Below are 13,363 nucleotides of genomic sequence, written 5' to 3'. Positions count from 1 at the left end.
GGGCGGACTGACCATTTGGAAACTCGGGCACTGCCCGAGGGCCCGGGGTCAGTAGGGGGCCCCATGAAATACCCCTGGTACCTTTTTCATAGGCTTTTTTAAGTTTGGGCAAGGACACAGGGGCCCCATGATCCCCTATTGCCCGGGGGCCCCATGAGTTGTCAGTCCGCCCCTGGCTTGGACTATAAAACCTGGAAGCTGATTGGTTTCTAAGCAGAGCTGCACCAGATTTTGCACTCTCTAGTTTTAGTAAATAACCCCCAATGGGTTGATTTTCACTAAAGAATAGGTTGCTCACTTTGCAAGGGAACTTTCTTTAGAGCTTAGTAAATGTGGTAAAATTCAGTTTGCAAAGATTGCCCAATCCTGTGCAAGAAAATAAAAAACAGCTTTTTTGCTTGCACATGATTGGATGATAGAAGTCAGCAGAGCTTCACCACATTCACTAAGTTCTGGGGAAAGTTCCCTTGCCTTGGGCAACTTCTCTTGCAAAATGAACAGCCTATATGCCTTTAGTAAATAAATCCCTTGATGTTTATTAGTTTAGCGCCCCTCTAGTTAGCCAAGGGGGAGTTAGCTAGTTTTTTTTTAATAGAGAAAGCCTGAGCAGAAGCCTGGGTATGAGTCAGCCAGGTCATCTTAGGTCAGGGCTGAGGGCTCTGCAGGTCAGTACCCTGATGCCTCCCCTGGTCTGGAAACTTAGAGAAGTCTCTAGAGCTCAGTGGGTGAGGGTGAGGAGGGGCTTATCTGCACATTTAAGAGATTCTGGCCGATCCCCAAGCAGGAGGCTTAACAGGGGACCAGGGTGGCCCTTATGTGTGACTGGGCTTGCTCATCAGCAGGAGAGTTTGGGTGGAAGATGGAATGAAGGCTGGGATGCAGAAGCCTGGGAGGGGGCCCAGTGGGAAGTGACCTACCTAAGGCTGGATCTGGAAAGGAGGAGCGCTTAACCTTGTCGGTCCTCAGAGAGAGGACCACCTGTAGAGCCAGCCCAGCAGAAGGTCTGAAGGCAGCCATCAACCCAACAACTTGTAGGAGAGGAATGGTGAGTAATCCTATACCCCCTTGGCCAGAAAAGTTCTGGTGGGAAGCCTGATTAACCTCCATCTGGGACTGTGCAATAAAGTGACATGTTCTAGGACCTCCTGCCTGGGGATTTCCTCAGTACGCCTGGATAAGAGGAGGATTCATCTGGGGTCGAGGTGGTACACCAAGAGAGCTGGAGAGCACTCTAAGAAGAGACTTGTGCATAGTTACTAGGATGTTGTCCTCAGTTGCAGTTCCCTTGGGGAGTCCCATACAAGTGTTGAAGAAAATGCATGTTGCTTGGCTGTGCAGGACTATAGGGGGACCCAAAGCTCAGCAACTCCTATGGGGGTAGTACTACCTTAGTATATAGTAAGTGTAGACTCCTGGTGCCCATCCTGCAGCCCAATGGACACATGTGGCCCTATTTGTACTTATTGTGCAGCCGTTAGCCAGGAACAGGACCTAAGTCAGTGAAGGCAAACGATTCAGTATACTGGCCTCTGCTCGGTAAATTTCCCTATTTATTTCACACTTACATTTTTCTGTACAATACTGTCCATTTCCTTTTCTCTTTTAGCCCTCATTCACAGCTGTCTGTTTTTGTGGCTGGATCCACCTGGAGCTGCATGCAGGCAGCTTATGTCACTGAATGGGGATGCAGCATCTGTATGGTCACAACCGCAAGTCCTAATTTGAGAGGCATGCAAAGGGGGGCACAGCACATGGTCTGCAATTGGGGGGGCTCACACTTGCCCATGCATGTCAAATTAGGACGTGTGATGTGTCTGTACGGATGCTGCTTCCCCATCCAGTGACATGAGCATGCAGCTCCTGGTGGCCATGTAAACAGATAGCTCATACATGCCCATGTGAAAGAGAAATTTTCTCTGAACTCATACTGGATCTTGACGTGGAGAATATAAAATGTGACAGTTTTAAAAGGCACTGTAATGGCAGTGATCTCTAGCAGTCTATTGTAGCATGCCCCCAATCTCTGATTGTCTCCTGCAGCATGCTGCCAGACTCCCAACAATGTAATAATGTCAGTCATCTCTCACCATCTCCTGTAACATATCCATAGGGTTTAGTTGCCCCAAAGCTTAGTGAATGGGGTGAAGCTCTGCTGACTATGTTATCCAATTATGTGCAAGCAAAAATAATTTTTTTTCCTTGCATGTGATTGGGTATTCTTGTCTAAGGTATAGCAGATTTTATGGCTGTTCCTAAACCTTTTAAACTCCTCACCTAAAACTGTGACTTCCCCTATCAAAAACAACACTGACCCACATTGAAGTTTAAAGGCCACAGAAGCCATTTTTATTAAACAACAATTACAACATTTTTCCAATATTACACATTCTTTGTGATAACTCACCTAATCACTGCTCCCCTTCCTGTTACTCCGGATTACTTCTTTAAAGTCTAGGGTCTTAGAAGGTGACTTATATATTGACCAACCGGCTGTATCTACCACCAACATAGACTTCAAGGCCCCCAGCCGCAAATACATCGACTCGGGAACAATTTCCTAAAATTAACCTTGATACAGCCAACTTACTCCTGCACCATTACTGCAGTAAATTTACTAGGGTAGGTACACCCATAACTGTGATGGGCCCAACCAGGCGCAGACTGACAATTCATGGGGCCCCTGGGCAATAGGCGATCATGGTTCCCCTGTGTCATTGTCCAAACTGAAAAAAGCCTATGAAAAAGGTACTAGGGGCATCTCATGGGGCCCCCTACTGACCCCGGGCCCACGGACAGTGCCCGAGTTTCCAAATGGTCAGTCCGACCCTGGGCCCAACCCATCATTCACCAAAATAATAAAACCCGTCACTGCCTTCCAAGACCCTGAGACCCCTGCCAGCTGCCATGACAAAGACACCCAGAAAACAAGAAAACCCTTACAAAACACAGGAACATGCCCATCCATTAAACCACCCATAACCACTGAAAGGGCAGGAAGGACCCCTAAAGATGAGCCCCTCAAACACGGAGCTGTCAAACCATCGTGTGGGAGGGAGGGCGGGAGAAACTTGTCCTACGCTGTCCAAGCTCCGACTGACCCCGACCACTTTGGAACCGCCCTACTAACTCTCCCGGCCATCCGACCCCTCTTAAGCCCCACCCAAACCTCCTCCAATCAGCTACTACTTTCCCATTTCAAACCAAACTCCTCTATTAACCTACAATGTTCTGCTTCTGCTTCCAACCTAGTCATGTCAGGCCCTTCGCCTAATGTTGCACATCTAGCTCCAGGCCTTATTCTTTAAAGAGTGAAGTTTCACCTCAATCACTAAGCTCTGGGGAAAACTGCCTTGCAAAATGCAACTGCACTTTGCAAAGTGCACAGTCTATTTGCCTTTAGTATTTCAAGCCCATAGTCTGTGTCTCCTTGTAGCATTACATATACTCGATATTATGTGCAGCCCTTTGATGACATAGGGAGCTGCACTTGAGGATTCCTTCAATCCAATATGTTGGCCATTACTGGTCCATACTGGTCGAGCCTTCTCATTTCAGAAATGTGAATTAATACTTCTCCAATATAAAGTCTCCTGGGGAAATTGTATATTTGTGCTTAGCAGTTCTTTTTGTATATCTGATTCTCAGGATCTGTTTTGAAATTTTGCAATATCTTCACACGAAGCGTGTCTGTTAGTTATCTATGTTTGTATCTTTATATGACGTCATTCTCTTCAGTGTTTAGTTTCATTTTATAGTAAGAGCCTTTTCTGTGAAATCCCTTTAACTTCCTAAAACTGACACATTACTAACGTTCCTTCCCCCGTCCTGCCCCCAGACAGTGAACCGCCACCTTATTTGTTCAGATCTGTCACCTGCTGACACCAACAATTTATGGTACCACAAAAACAGAAAAAAAAATCTCTGAGGAACAGATACTGAGATGAATAAATGTATTTTTATGAAAACACTAAAGACTCTTTCACATGAGTGGTAGTCTCTAGCACCCTCTGAAAAAGGGATCCACCGCAGTGGATTGCTTATCAGAGGGCAGTAAAGTAGTAGCTGCTATGCATTCAGGAGGTGATAATGCCACCTCCTGAAAGCCTGTGTTATTTTTTTAAATACCAAGCCAAAACGATGAACCATGAATTGGCTGGCTTCCATTTACATCAATGGGCGAGTTTGAAAGGCAGTGCTGCCTGTCAAACTCTTCAAGCCAACTTCCATTTTCTTGTCCAATGTTCCTTACATGAACTTTCTGCCAGTAACAGCTTTTCCTTTTGCTAGACCACTGCCTCACATTCTGAGTCAAGCTCCTTCAATTGGCTGTTGGACTGCCTATTTGATACATCTGATAGGAAGCCCAATGGCTACTGAAAACGTAAGCACGGCAGGCGACAACCCTGCTGCTGATTGCAAGGCAGTGGCTTAGCATTGTCAGCCTGCAAAAGAAAGAACTGTCAGTGGCAGAAAGTTCACGTAAGAAACTTTGCACAAGAATTACAAAATGTTATCTGCTTAAGAAAACTGAATACAGTGAGTCACAAATCCAAATGTACTGAAAAATACATTTTGGGTTTACATACACATTGACTAGTTGATTTATATACTTAGAAAGTATTAAATGTCAGCTGAATTTTGATGGAAAACTTGGACAATGTTAAAATGGGAACCTGTTAAAAGGGTAATATCCTTGACCTTGTATTCTCCCATTTCTGCATCCTGGCAACCTCACCAACACCCCCTTTCCTCTCTCTGATCAGAACCTCATCACTTTCACAGTATCAACCAGCTATCTCTCCAAACAGCAAACAAGTAGAAACCTTTGCAACTTTAATCCATCTCTTTTCTACTCTGCAACTGACCACCTCTATGACAAAATCACACCCCTGTGCTGCCCTGACCTGGCCATTTCTGTCTACAATGGTTCACTCTCATCCATGCTGGACCCACTTGCTCCTCTCACAACATATCAGGCCCTGACCATTACAACCTTGACTCAGAAAGCTTAGTCTACAACCGTCTGAGCTCCTACCTCACTGATAACAACCTTTTTGACCCCTCACAATCTGGCTTTCGCTTACTACACTCCACTGAAACTGCCCTACCAAAACTCACTAATGATATGCTAACTGCTAAAAATCAATGGCCACTACTCCGTACTCTTACTACTAGACCTCTCTGCGGTCTTTGATACTGTTGACTGTCCTCTCTTCCTCCTAAAAAAAACTCCATTCTCTTGGCCTTCAAGACTCTGCTCTCTCCTGGTTCTTCTTATCTGTTTGAGGAGGTCATCGTCATTTAGTTCTTGAAAGTGGTGCCAAATATATGGGTTTGGCAATGACAGTCTAGAGAGAAGCCCTACAATAGCAAGGTTATAGCAGGTACTGCATAACAGGCCATGGAAGAGATGCAACTTTATGAGATATGTGCTTAATTGATATCAGATCTGTTGAATAGACAGCATTGTTGGACTGCCTATTTGATGAATCTGATAGAAAACCCAATGCCTAACTGAAAAAGCTAGAATGGCTCAGATCTAGTCAGCTGTGATGTGTCCAGAAGTGGCTGCACACAAATTTTTCCACATGTACCTGGGGTATGGAAATGAAGGGGATATGCCTGGGAAGCAAAATATCACAGTTGGGCACTCTAGAGATGTAGAGGTGTCATTAATGAAAGAAGGGTGCCCACCTGATGACCCCAATGACATACCTGCCTTCCCTTATTTTTCACCATACCAATAACTACATTAAGATGGAACTGAGGGATGTGTGCCTAGGAATGCCAGCTAGCCCTGTTGAGTCTTCTGGAGAAGTAGTGGGTTCATCAACAAAATGTCAAAGAAGTAAGGTGCCCACCTGATGACTCCAATGATGTACATACCCTCCTCCATTTTCCCCACTTCAATCCAATATCAAGATGGAACTAAGGGGGATGTACCTAGGATGCTGGATATGACCACTGAGCCCTCTAGAGACGTAGTGGGTTCATCAATGAAATGTCAAAGAATAAGTGTGCCCACCCGATGACCTCATTGGCATACCTTATCCTCCCCTATTTTTCACCAAACAAATTCCAACAACAACACTGATCTGAGGGGGTGTACTTGGTACAAAATGTATAATTGTTGAGCCCTTTGGAGATGAAGTGTGTTCATCAACAAAATGTCAAAGAAAGAGGAAAGCCACCTGATTCCAATGACGTACCCACTCTTCCCTGTTTTTTACCACTATAATCCCAATATCAAGATGGACCTGAGGCTATGGCCTGGGATGCTGGGCATGGCCACTGACAAAATCAGATCTTTATTTACAAGGCTGCCAACATGCTATGTGATCACTGTGCTCCAATGCTGATGATATTCTCTACTTCTCCCTCTTTAGAGCGTTGCACATTGCTGTGGTCCATGAGAACATTTTAGCAGTTCAGAAGGTGATTGCTCTGCTAAACCATGGGAGAATAAACCTGGATATACTGAATAACCTCAGGCAGGTAAGTAATTATGTCATAGAATATTCCTTACATCTTCTGAACTCTTATCACCCTCTACCCTGGTGCAGTGATAAACCCAAGGACTTGTGTAGTGAACATTTATTCACACTAGATCTTCATTTTTTAAATTTATTTTTTAGTCAATGGGGATGCAAAAAGCAACATGAAGCAGTTTATAAAGAACAGAAGTAAGTAAGAGTTTGGAAGGTGATACAAAATAGGAGAATTAGATTAGGAGATCAGAAACCGGAGAGGATCAAGTATAGGAGAAGGAGACCAGAAGCAGGAGAAGGAGGTCAAAAAGAGGAGAAGGAGTTTAGGAGATCAGAAACAGAAGAAACTCATGAGATCAGACAAAAGAAAAGGAAGTCATGAAAAGAAGCTCATAAGATCAGAAACAGGGGCAGGAATTTTGGAGATCAGAAACGGGAGAAGAAGCTCATGGTATCAGCAACAACCGAAGCAGGAGCTCAGGAGATCAGAAACATAAGAAGGAGCTCAGGAGATCAGAAACAGGAGAAAGAGCTCAAGAGAACATAAATAGGAGAAGGTGCTCAGGAGACCAGAAATAGGATAAGCAGCTCATGAGATCAAAAACATGATAAAGAGCTCATGAAATCAAAAACTTGAGAAGGAGCTCAAGAGATCAGACACAGGAGAAGGAGCATAGGAGAGTAGAAACAGGAGGAGTTCAGGAGATCAGAAATAGGAAAAGGAGGTCAGAATGAGAGGAAGGAGCTCAGGAGATCAGAAACAGGAGAAGGAGCTTGGGAGATCAGATACAGGGGATGGAGCTCAGGAGATCAAAAACAGGAGAATGAGCTCAGGAGATCAGAAATAGGAAAAGGAGATCAGAAACATGAGAGGGTGCCCAGGAGATCTGAAATAGGAAAAGAGGGGCAGAAACGGGAAAAGGAGTTTAGGAGATCAGAAACAGGAGAAGGAGCACATGGGATCAGAAACAGGAGAAGGAGCTCTGGAGATCAGAAACAGGAGAAGGAGCTCAGGAGATCAGATACATGAGCAGGTGTCCAGGAGATGATAAATAGGAAAAGGGGTCAGAAACAGAAGAAGGAGCTCAGGAGATCAGAAATAGAAGGGACTCAGCATATCAGAAATGAGAGAAAGAGGTCAGATACATGAGCAGGTGTTCAGGAGATGATAAATAGGAAAAGAGGTTAGAAACAGGAGAAGGAGCTCAGTAGATCAGAAATAGAAGGGACTCAGGATATCAGAAATGAGAGAAGGAGGTCAGATACATGAGAAGCACCTCATGATTTCAGAAACAGGGGAAGGAGCATAGGAGATTAGAAACCTGAGAAGGTGCTCAGAAGATCAGAAATAGGAAAATTGGATCAGAAACAGAAGGAGCTTAGGAGATCAGAAACGTGAGACGGAGCTCATGAGGTCAGAAACAGGGGAAGGAGCATAGGAGAGTACAAACAGGAGACAGAGTTCAGGAGATCAGAAATAGGAAAAAGGAGGTCAGAAACAGAAGAACGAGTTTAAGAGATCAGAAACAGGAGAAGGAGCTTAGGAGATCAGAAATAGGAAAAGGAGATCAGAAACAGGAGAAGGAGCTCATGAGATCAGAAACAGTTGAAGGAGCATAGAATATTAGAAACAGGAGGAGTTTAGGAGTCTTCAAGAGGGGAGGAGGGGCTTTCTCAGTTAAGCTCCCCCCCAGCATGCCTGAGATAAGGGCAGATAGATTCCAGGAAGTAAATGCTACATGAATCATCTGCCCTCACTTAAGATGGCCGCTGCCAGAAATGCTAGGGGGTGTATTACAGAGTGCTTTCTCAACAAAATAAAGCATGGAGACTTGGATGAATGGGGGAGTTTGCTTTGAATATTAAAAATGAGTAAGATATAGATTTGGGTTTGTGGTGCTCAGATGCAGTGAAGTTCCTCTTTAAGATGCACAAATTAAACCACATCCACCATTATTTTCTATTGAGTCAATAATGTGTATTACCAATCGATGAACTACATGTTGTATTTTTCTTTATTGCCGTTCATATTGACTTTTTCTTCCCAGTTTCAGCAGTTTTTATTATAGTTAAGCTGCATACATCAAAGTAGGGTTTTATTGTCATTCACAACTATATACTGGCTTTGTACCAAGTTGTTTGGTGCACCGCAATTCCGGTGTTTACTGGTGTGTTCGTTGCACTGGGGACCATGTGTGCTGTTTGGTTTTTAGATGCACTTTGAAACTTTCCAAAGTCGGATAGTATGAGATTGGGGTGCGATGAGGGGTGCGGCAAGGGGTGGGCTATTGGGGGCTGTGACGCAGGCGCAGAATGACCTTGGCCTTTGGACATTTATGAAGACCAAGGTCATTCTACTATGTCAGTGACAATAAGTAAGTTAGCCCCCCCCAGTGTCAGATTGCCTGCCACAGTCGTGCTATAAGTTGCTGATTGCTGCCCTTACTAGTAAAAAAAAAAATAAAAAATTGCAGTATATATACCACCATTTGTGAACACTATAATTTTCAGGTAAACCAATTATTTTACACGTATTGGGATTTTTTTTAGCAAAGACATACATTTTTGTCTATTTTGTAGCAGAATACATTTTGGCCTAAATTTAAGATGAAATTTTATTTTTTTTATTGGATATGTTTTATAGCAAAAAGTCAAAAATAGTTTTTTTCTCAAAATTGTCATTTTTTTTTGTTTATAGCACATAAAATAAAAAAAATGCACAAGCGATCAAATACCACTGAAAGAAAGCTCTATTTGTGGGAAATAAGGATGTAAATTTAATTTGGGTGCAGCATTGCATGACCGCACAATTGTCAGTTAAAGTAACTCAATGCAAGCAATGGCCTGGTCAGGAAGGGGTGGGGGTGGTACATCATCTGGAGGGCAAGTGGTTAGGCAGTGGTGGCTGTGCAGGTACAAAATGTTTGTTTATGTTCACATCTCATTCCCTACTGGAAAGCTAGAGAACTGAGCCTGGCCGGTAATGACCTCGTAAAGTTACTGAAAAAACGCCATTGCTGGTATAAATAAATCCATCAAGTTCCCAGATATTCACAATGGGGCCCATTAGAAATGAATAGGCACACCTCCAAAATTCATAAACATGCGTGCAATGCATGTCAACCCAAATTACAGCGCACATAAGTAGGTGTGAACGGGGCCGTAGTCTTTGTGCCACATTTTGATGTTTAGCTTATGACAGGTTCCCTTTAAATTGAGCGACTTCTGCAATACATTATAAAACTCTTTTTTTTCCAAGGCGTTTTACATTTCTTTTAACCTCATTTTCCACAACACTAGCAATCGTGAAAAAAAAAAATGATTTAACATGTGTACACTGCATGGTGCTGATTAATCTGTGGAACTGCTCTTTGTAGTTAGTTTAGTGTTTTTTTTGCTCTTGCTGGAAGTCATGTGACTCGGGAGATCCCCCCTCTCTGTTTTCTCTTCACTTCCTCCTGACCTCTTCTGCAGAACTGTGTCTGAGCCTGGCTCTTACGTGGACAGCGAGAGAACTGATGTAACGCAGGCGGTTTTCCTTGTATAAACAGATATTCTGCACTTTCTTAATCTAGAGCTGCAGTAATTTTCTTTTGAATTTAAATACTTGTGAAATGTATCAGTTTAATGTATATTTGGGCAGCACAGTGGCTAAATGGTTAGCACTTCCACCTGCCAGTACCAGTGGTTGTTGGTTTGAATCCCTACCATGGCACCACCTGCCTGGAGTTTGCATGTGCTCCCTGTGCCTGCGTGGGTTTACTTCACTCCAAAGACATGCTGGTAGGTGCATTGGATCCTGTCTAAATTGGCCCTAGTATGTTACATAGTCAGTCTGGCTGAAAAAAGACAAACGTCCATCCAGTTATGTGTATGTATGAATGTGAGTTAGGAACCTTAGATTGTACACCCCCTGAGGGTTAGGGACTGATGTGAATGTACAATATATATGTAAAGCGCTGCGTAAATTGATGGCGCTATATAAGTACCTGTAATAAATGTACAGTATATAATTTTGTAACTGTATGTTAAAGTGAACCCCTGATTTGGTAATGAAGTGCAAAGCAAAATGTGGCTGGGCTGTGGACATTCAAGTGTCCTTAGAAAACAGTAAATTGACTTTACGGCTTGTACACCTGGGCACACACCGCCAGAATTCATCAATGTTTCTATGTCCAAGAATCACTAGCTGGTAAGGTACTGTAGAGCAACCCCTGAAGGAGCCCCTTGTTCATTTGGGTTCTTTGTTCTGCACCTCAAATGTAAGAACCCTCTCAGCCCCTCTGACACACCTGGTTAAATGAAAGTTACTGCAAGCACCTATAAGAACACATGTATAGGTACCTTTAACTTGGCTGTGAATTAGTACCGGGAAATGGATACCAGACCGTTTGGTGGTAAATAAACATCAAAACGCATAGTACTGCCTGTCATCGCAGTCAGTGGTGTATTTTGTTGTGCTGCCCCAGGCAACACTAAAATTGTGCGTCCCCTGGTGCCGCCACTCTCTGACGACAACCCCCCCACGGCCACCCCACTCAGGTCCTGCCACTCTCCGCCAACCACCCCCCCAAGCCCCACCATCGACATTCTCCTCCAACCACCCCCGCTGCTGCCACTCTCTGCCAACCACCTCCCCACCAGGTCCTGCCACCACCACTCTCCGCCAAACACCCATCACCCCCCACCCCAGCCCTGCCACCGCCACTCTCCTCCAACCAACCCCCACCCCCACTGTCATCACTCTCCGCCAACCACATCCCCCCCTTGGGCCTCCACTCTCCATCTGCTGAACCAATGCCTACCCCTGCCATTAGTTCTCTCACCGGTTTCTGGAAGTCTCCTCTTCCCTGGGCTCTCTTGATCTCTGCAATGAAGAACAAAAAAAAGTGTACCTCAGTAAAAAAGAGTGATTTTATTGAATTAAGATATGTACTCACAAAAGTGGCAATATACAGTGGGGATCGAAAGTTTGGGCACCCCAGCTAAAAATTTGTATTAATGTGCATAAAGAAGCCAAGGAAAGATGGAAAAATCTCCAAAAGGCATCAAATTACAGATTAGACATTCTTATAATATGTCAACAAAAGTTAGATTTTATTTCCATCATTTACTAGCCTTCTCCAGCTTTGTGAGCGTCAACTATTTTCAGTTTCAGTTTTCTAGACAACTGCTTAGAAGAACCCATGGTGCTGATTGTTGGGGCAAGGTCAGATGAGTCTGGGCATTTAATACCTTTGAGATTGACATCACCTGGTCTTCCCAGACGATGATTGAGAACAATCCATGACACTGGCAGGTCTCAGCTTTGCCAAGGGGGCAGTGCATGCTATAAATTCTGCAGGGTGCCCAAACCTTTGCAGACGCCATTTTTTTGTTTTCTGTTATTTTGAAAGTGTAAATGATGGAAATAAAATCTAACTTTTGTTGACATATTATAAGAATTTCTAATCTGTAATTTGATGCCTTTTGAAGATTTTTCCATCTTTCCTTGGCTTCTTTATGCACATTAATACAAATTTTTAGCTGGGGTGCCCAAACTTTCGATCCCCACTGTATAAGGCATATAAAATCCAAAATCGGAACACTGGAGTAAAAGACACGTGCGAATCCCATCGAGAGGGGAGACCCTCAGGGTGAAACTGACACGTTTCGAAGGGAGATCCCTTCTTCCTCAGAGCTCTGAGGAAGAAGGGATCTCCCTTCAAAACACGTCAGCCTTGTGTAAGAGCTGCACAACCATTGATCCGTTGCTGGACGAACTTTCACAGTAAATGATCCATTCGCCCACTTTTGATCTGGGTCCCTGAGAGCAGGAGGTGTTGTTTTGGTCTTCACTGCTCTCTTGGTCTCTGCCAGTCTCTCTCTTTCCTCTCAGGACTGGACTCGCTTACTCCATCTTGCCACGTCCTCCCAGCAGCCTCTCAATGAGTCAGTCCGCCCCTACTTACCAGGTCCGTTCTTCCAGGGTGGGCGGTGCTGCCCCCCTAAAAATTGCGGCACTTGGAAAACACCTTGTTTTCCTCGCGGTAAATACGCCGCTGATCACAATGTAGTAAAGTGCATAGACTTGAATAAAGTTTGATTTGATAGTTAAGAAAAAGTAAACCATGTGATACATTGGATCATCACTACACAATGTACTTTAGTTTGCATCAGTATTAGTTTATGCAGAAAATGTTAAACATTTTCCTTTATTAGGTGTGTGTAAAAATTAGCGTTCTCTTTCTGAGTAAATATTCTTTGAAACAACAAGGGTTAAACCCCTCACCACATACACCTCTTCACGCTACGAGAACAGGGGAATCCAAACTAAATCACCCACACATGTACTCACTGAAAGTGCTGTGGATTGTTTAATAGTTACTTATAGGCATCCACTCAATCAGTAACAGGCACAGTAAACAAAGGGTCCCTATGCAGAAATGAGGTTTGGGGCCCTGCACTAGATATAACCATCATTATTTGCCTTGATGACCATTATTTTCAGTAACAAGGGCAAGTCAGAGCCGAAAATAACTGAATTGTAATGGTAAGAAACAAACACATCGACTACTAATGCCCCAGATATAATGGTTGTCAGGGTAGGTTCCCCCAGGATGTTGGTGGCCAGTGAAGAATATCCCTGTTACATTGATGGTCAAGGAGGGGACATGTACACCAATGGCTTTGGTATAATGGTGGTCGATGTAAATGCCCCTGTTACATTGGTGGCCATTCTATAATACTCCCACTACACCACTGGTTAGTAGTTAGTCATTGTTGGTTGGTGTTTGTGGGTGAAAAGCCTCTTATTATTGCTGTTAGTGGGTGAAGCGCACCCTATTATTGGTTTTAGTAGGTAAAAAGCTCCCTATTATTGGTGCTAGTGGCTG

The 13,363-nt window shown here is 43.8% G+C and overlaps 1 protein-coding gene across 1 annotated transcript in view; it reads left to right on the top strand.

Moving 5' to 3' along the window:
* Positions 1-13,363, top strand: part of BCL3 (BCL3 transcription coactivator) — a 112,001-nt gene that overhangs the window by 51,810 nt on the left and 46,828 nt on the right. The window contains exon 3 of the mRNA XM_089655208.1: positions 6,387-6,495. Coding sequence (XP_089511334.1) covers positions 6,387-6,495 — 109 coding nt within the window. The remainder of the gene's footprint in view (positions 1-6,386; positions 6,496-13,363) is intronic.

The sequence above is a fragment of the Staurois parvus genome, unplaced genomic scaffold (assembly GCF_062004578.1).
Source record: "Staurois parvus isolate SC_StPar_1 unplaced genomic scaffold, SC_StPar_1.0 ptg000827l, whole genome shotgun sequence".
Classification (NCBI taxonomy): Eukaryota; Metazoa; Chordata; class Amphibia; order Anura; family Ranidae; genus Staurois; species Staurois parvus.
Note: the sequence above shows the minus strand (reverse complement) of the source record. Positions and strands in the feature narration are given on the sequence as shown.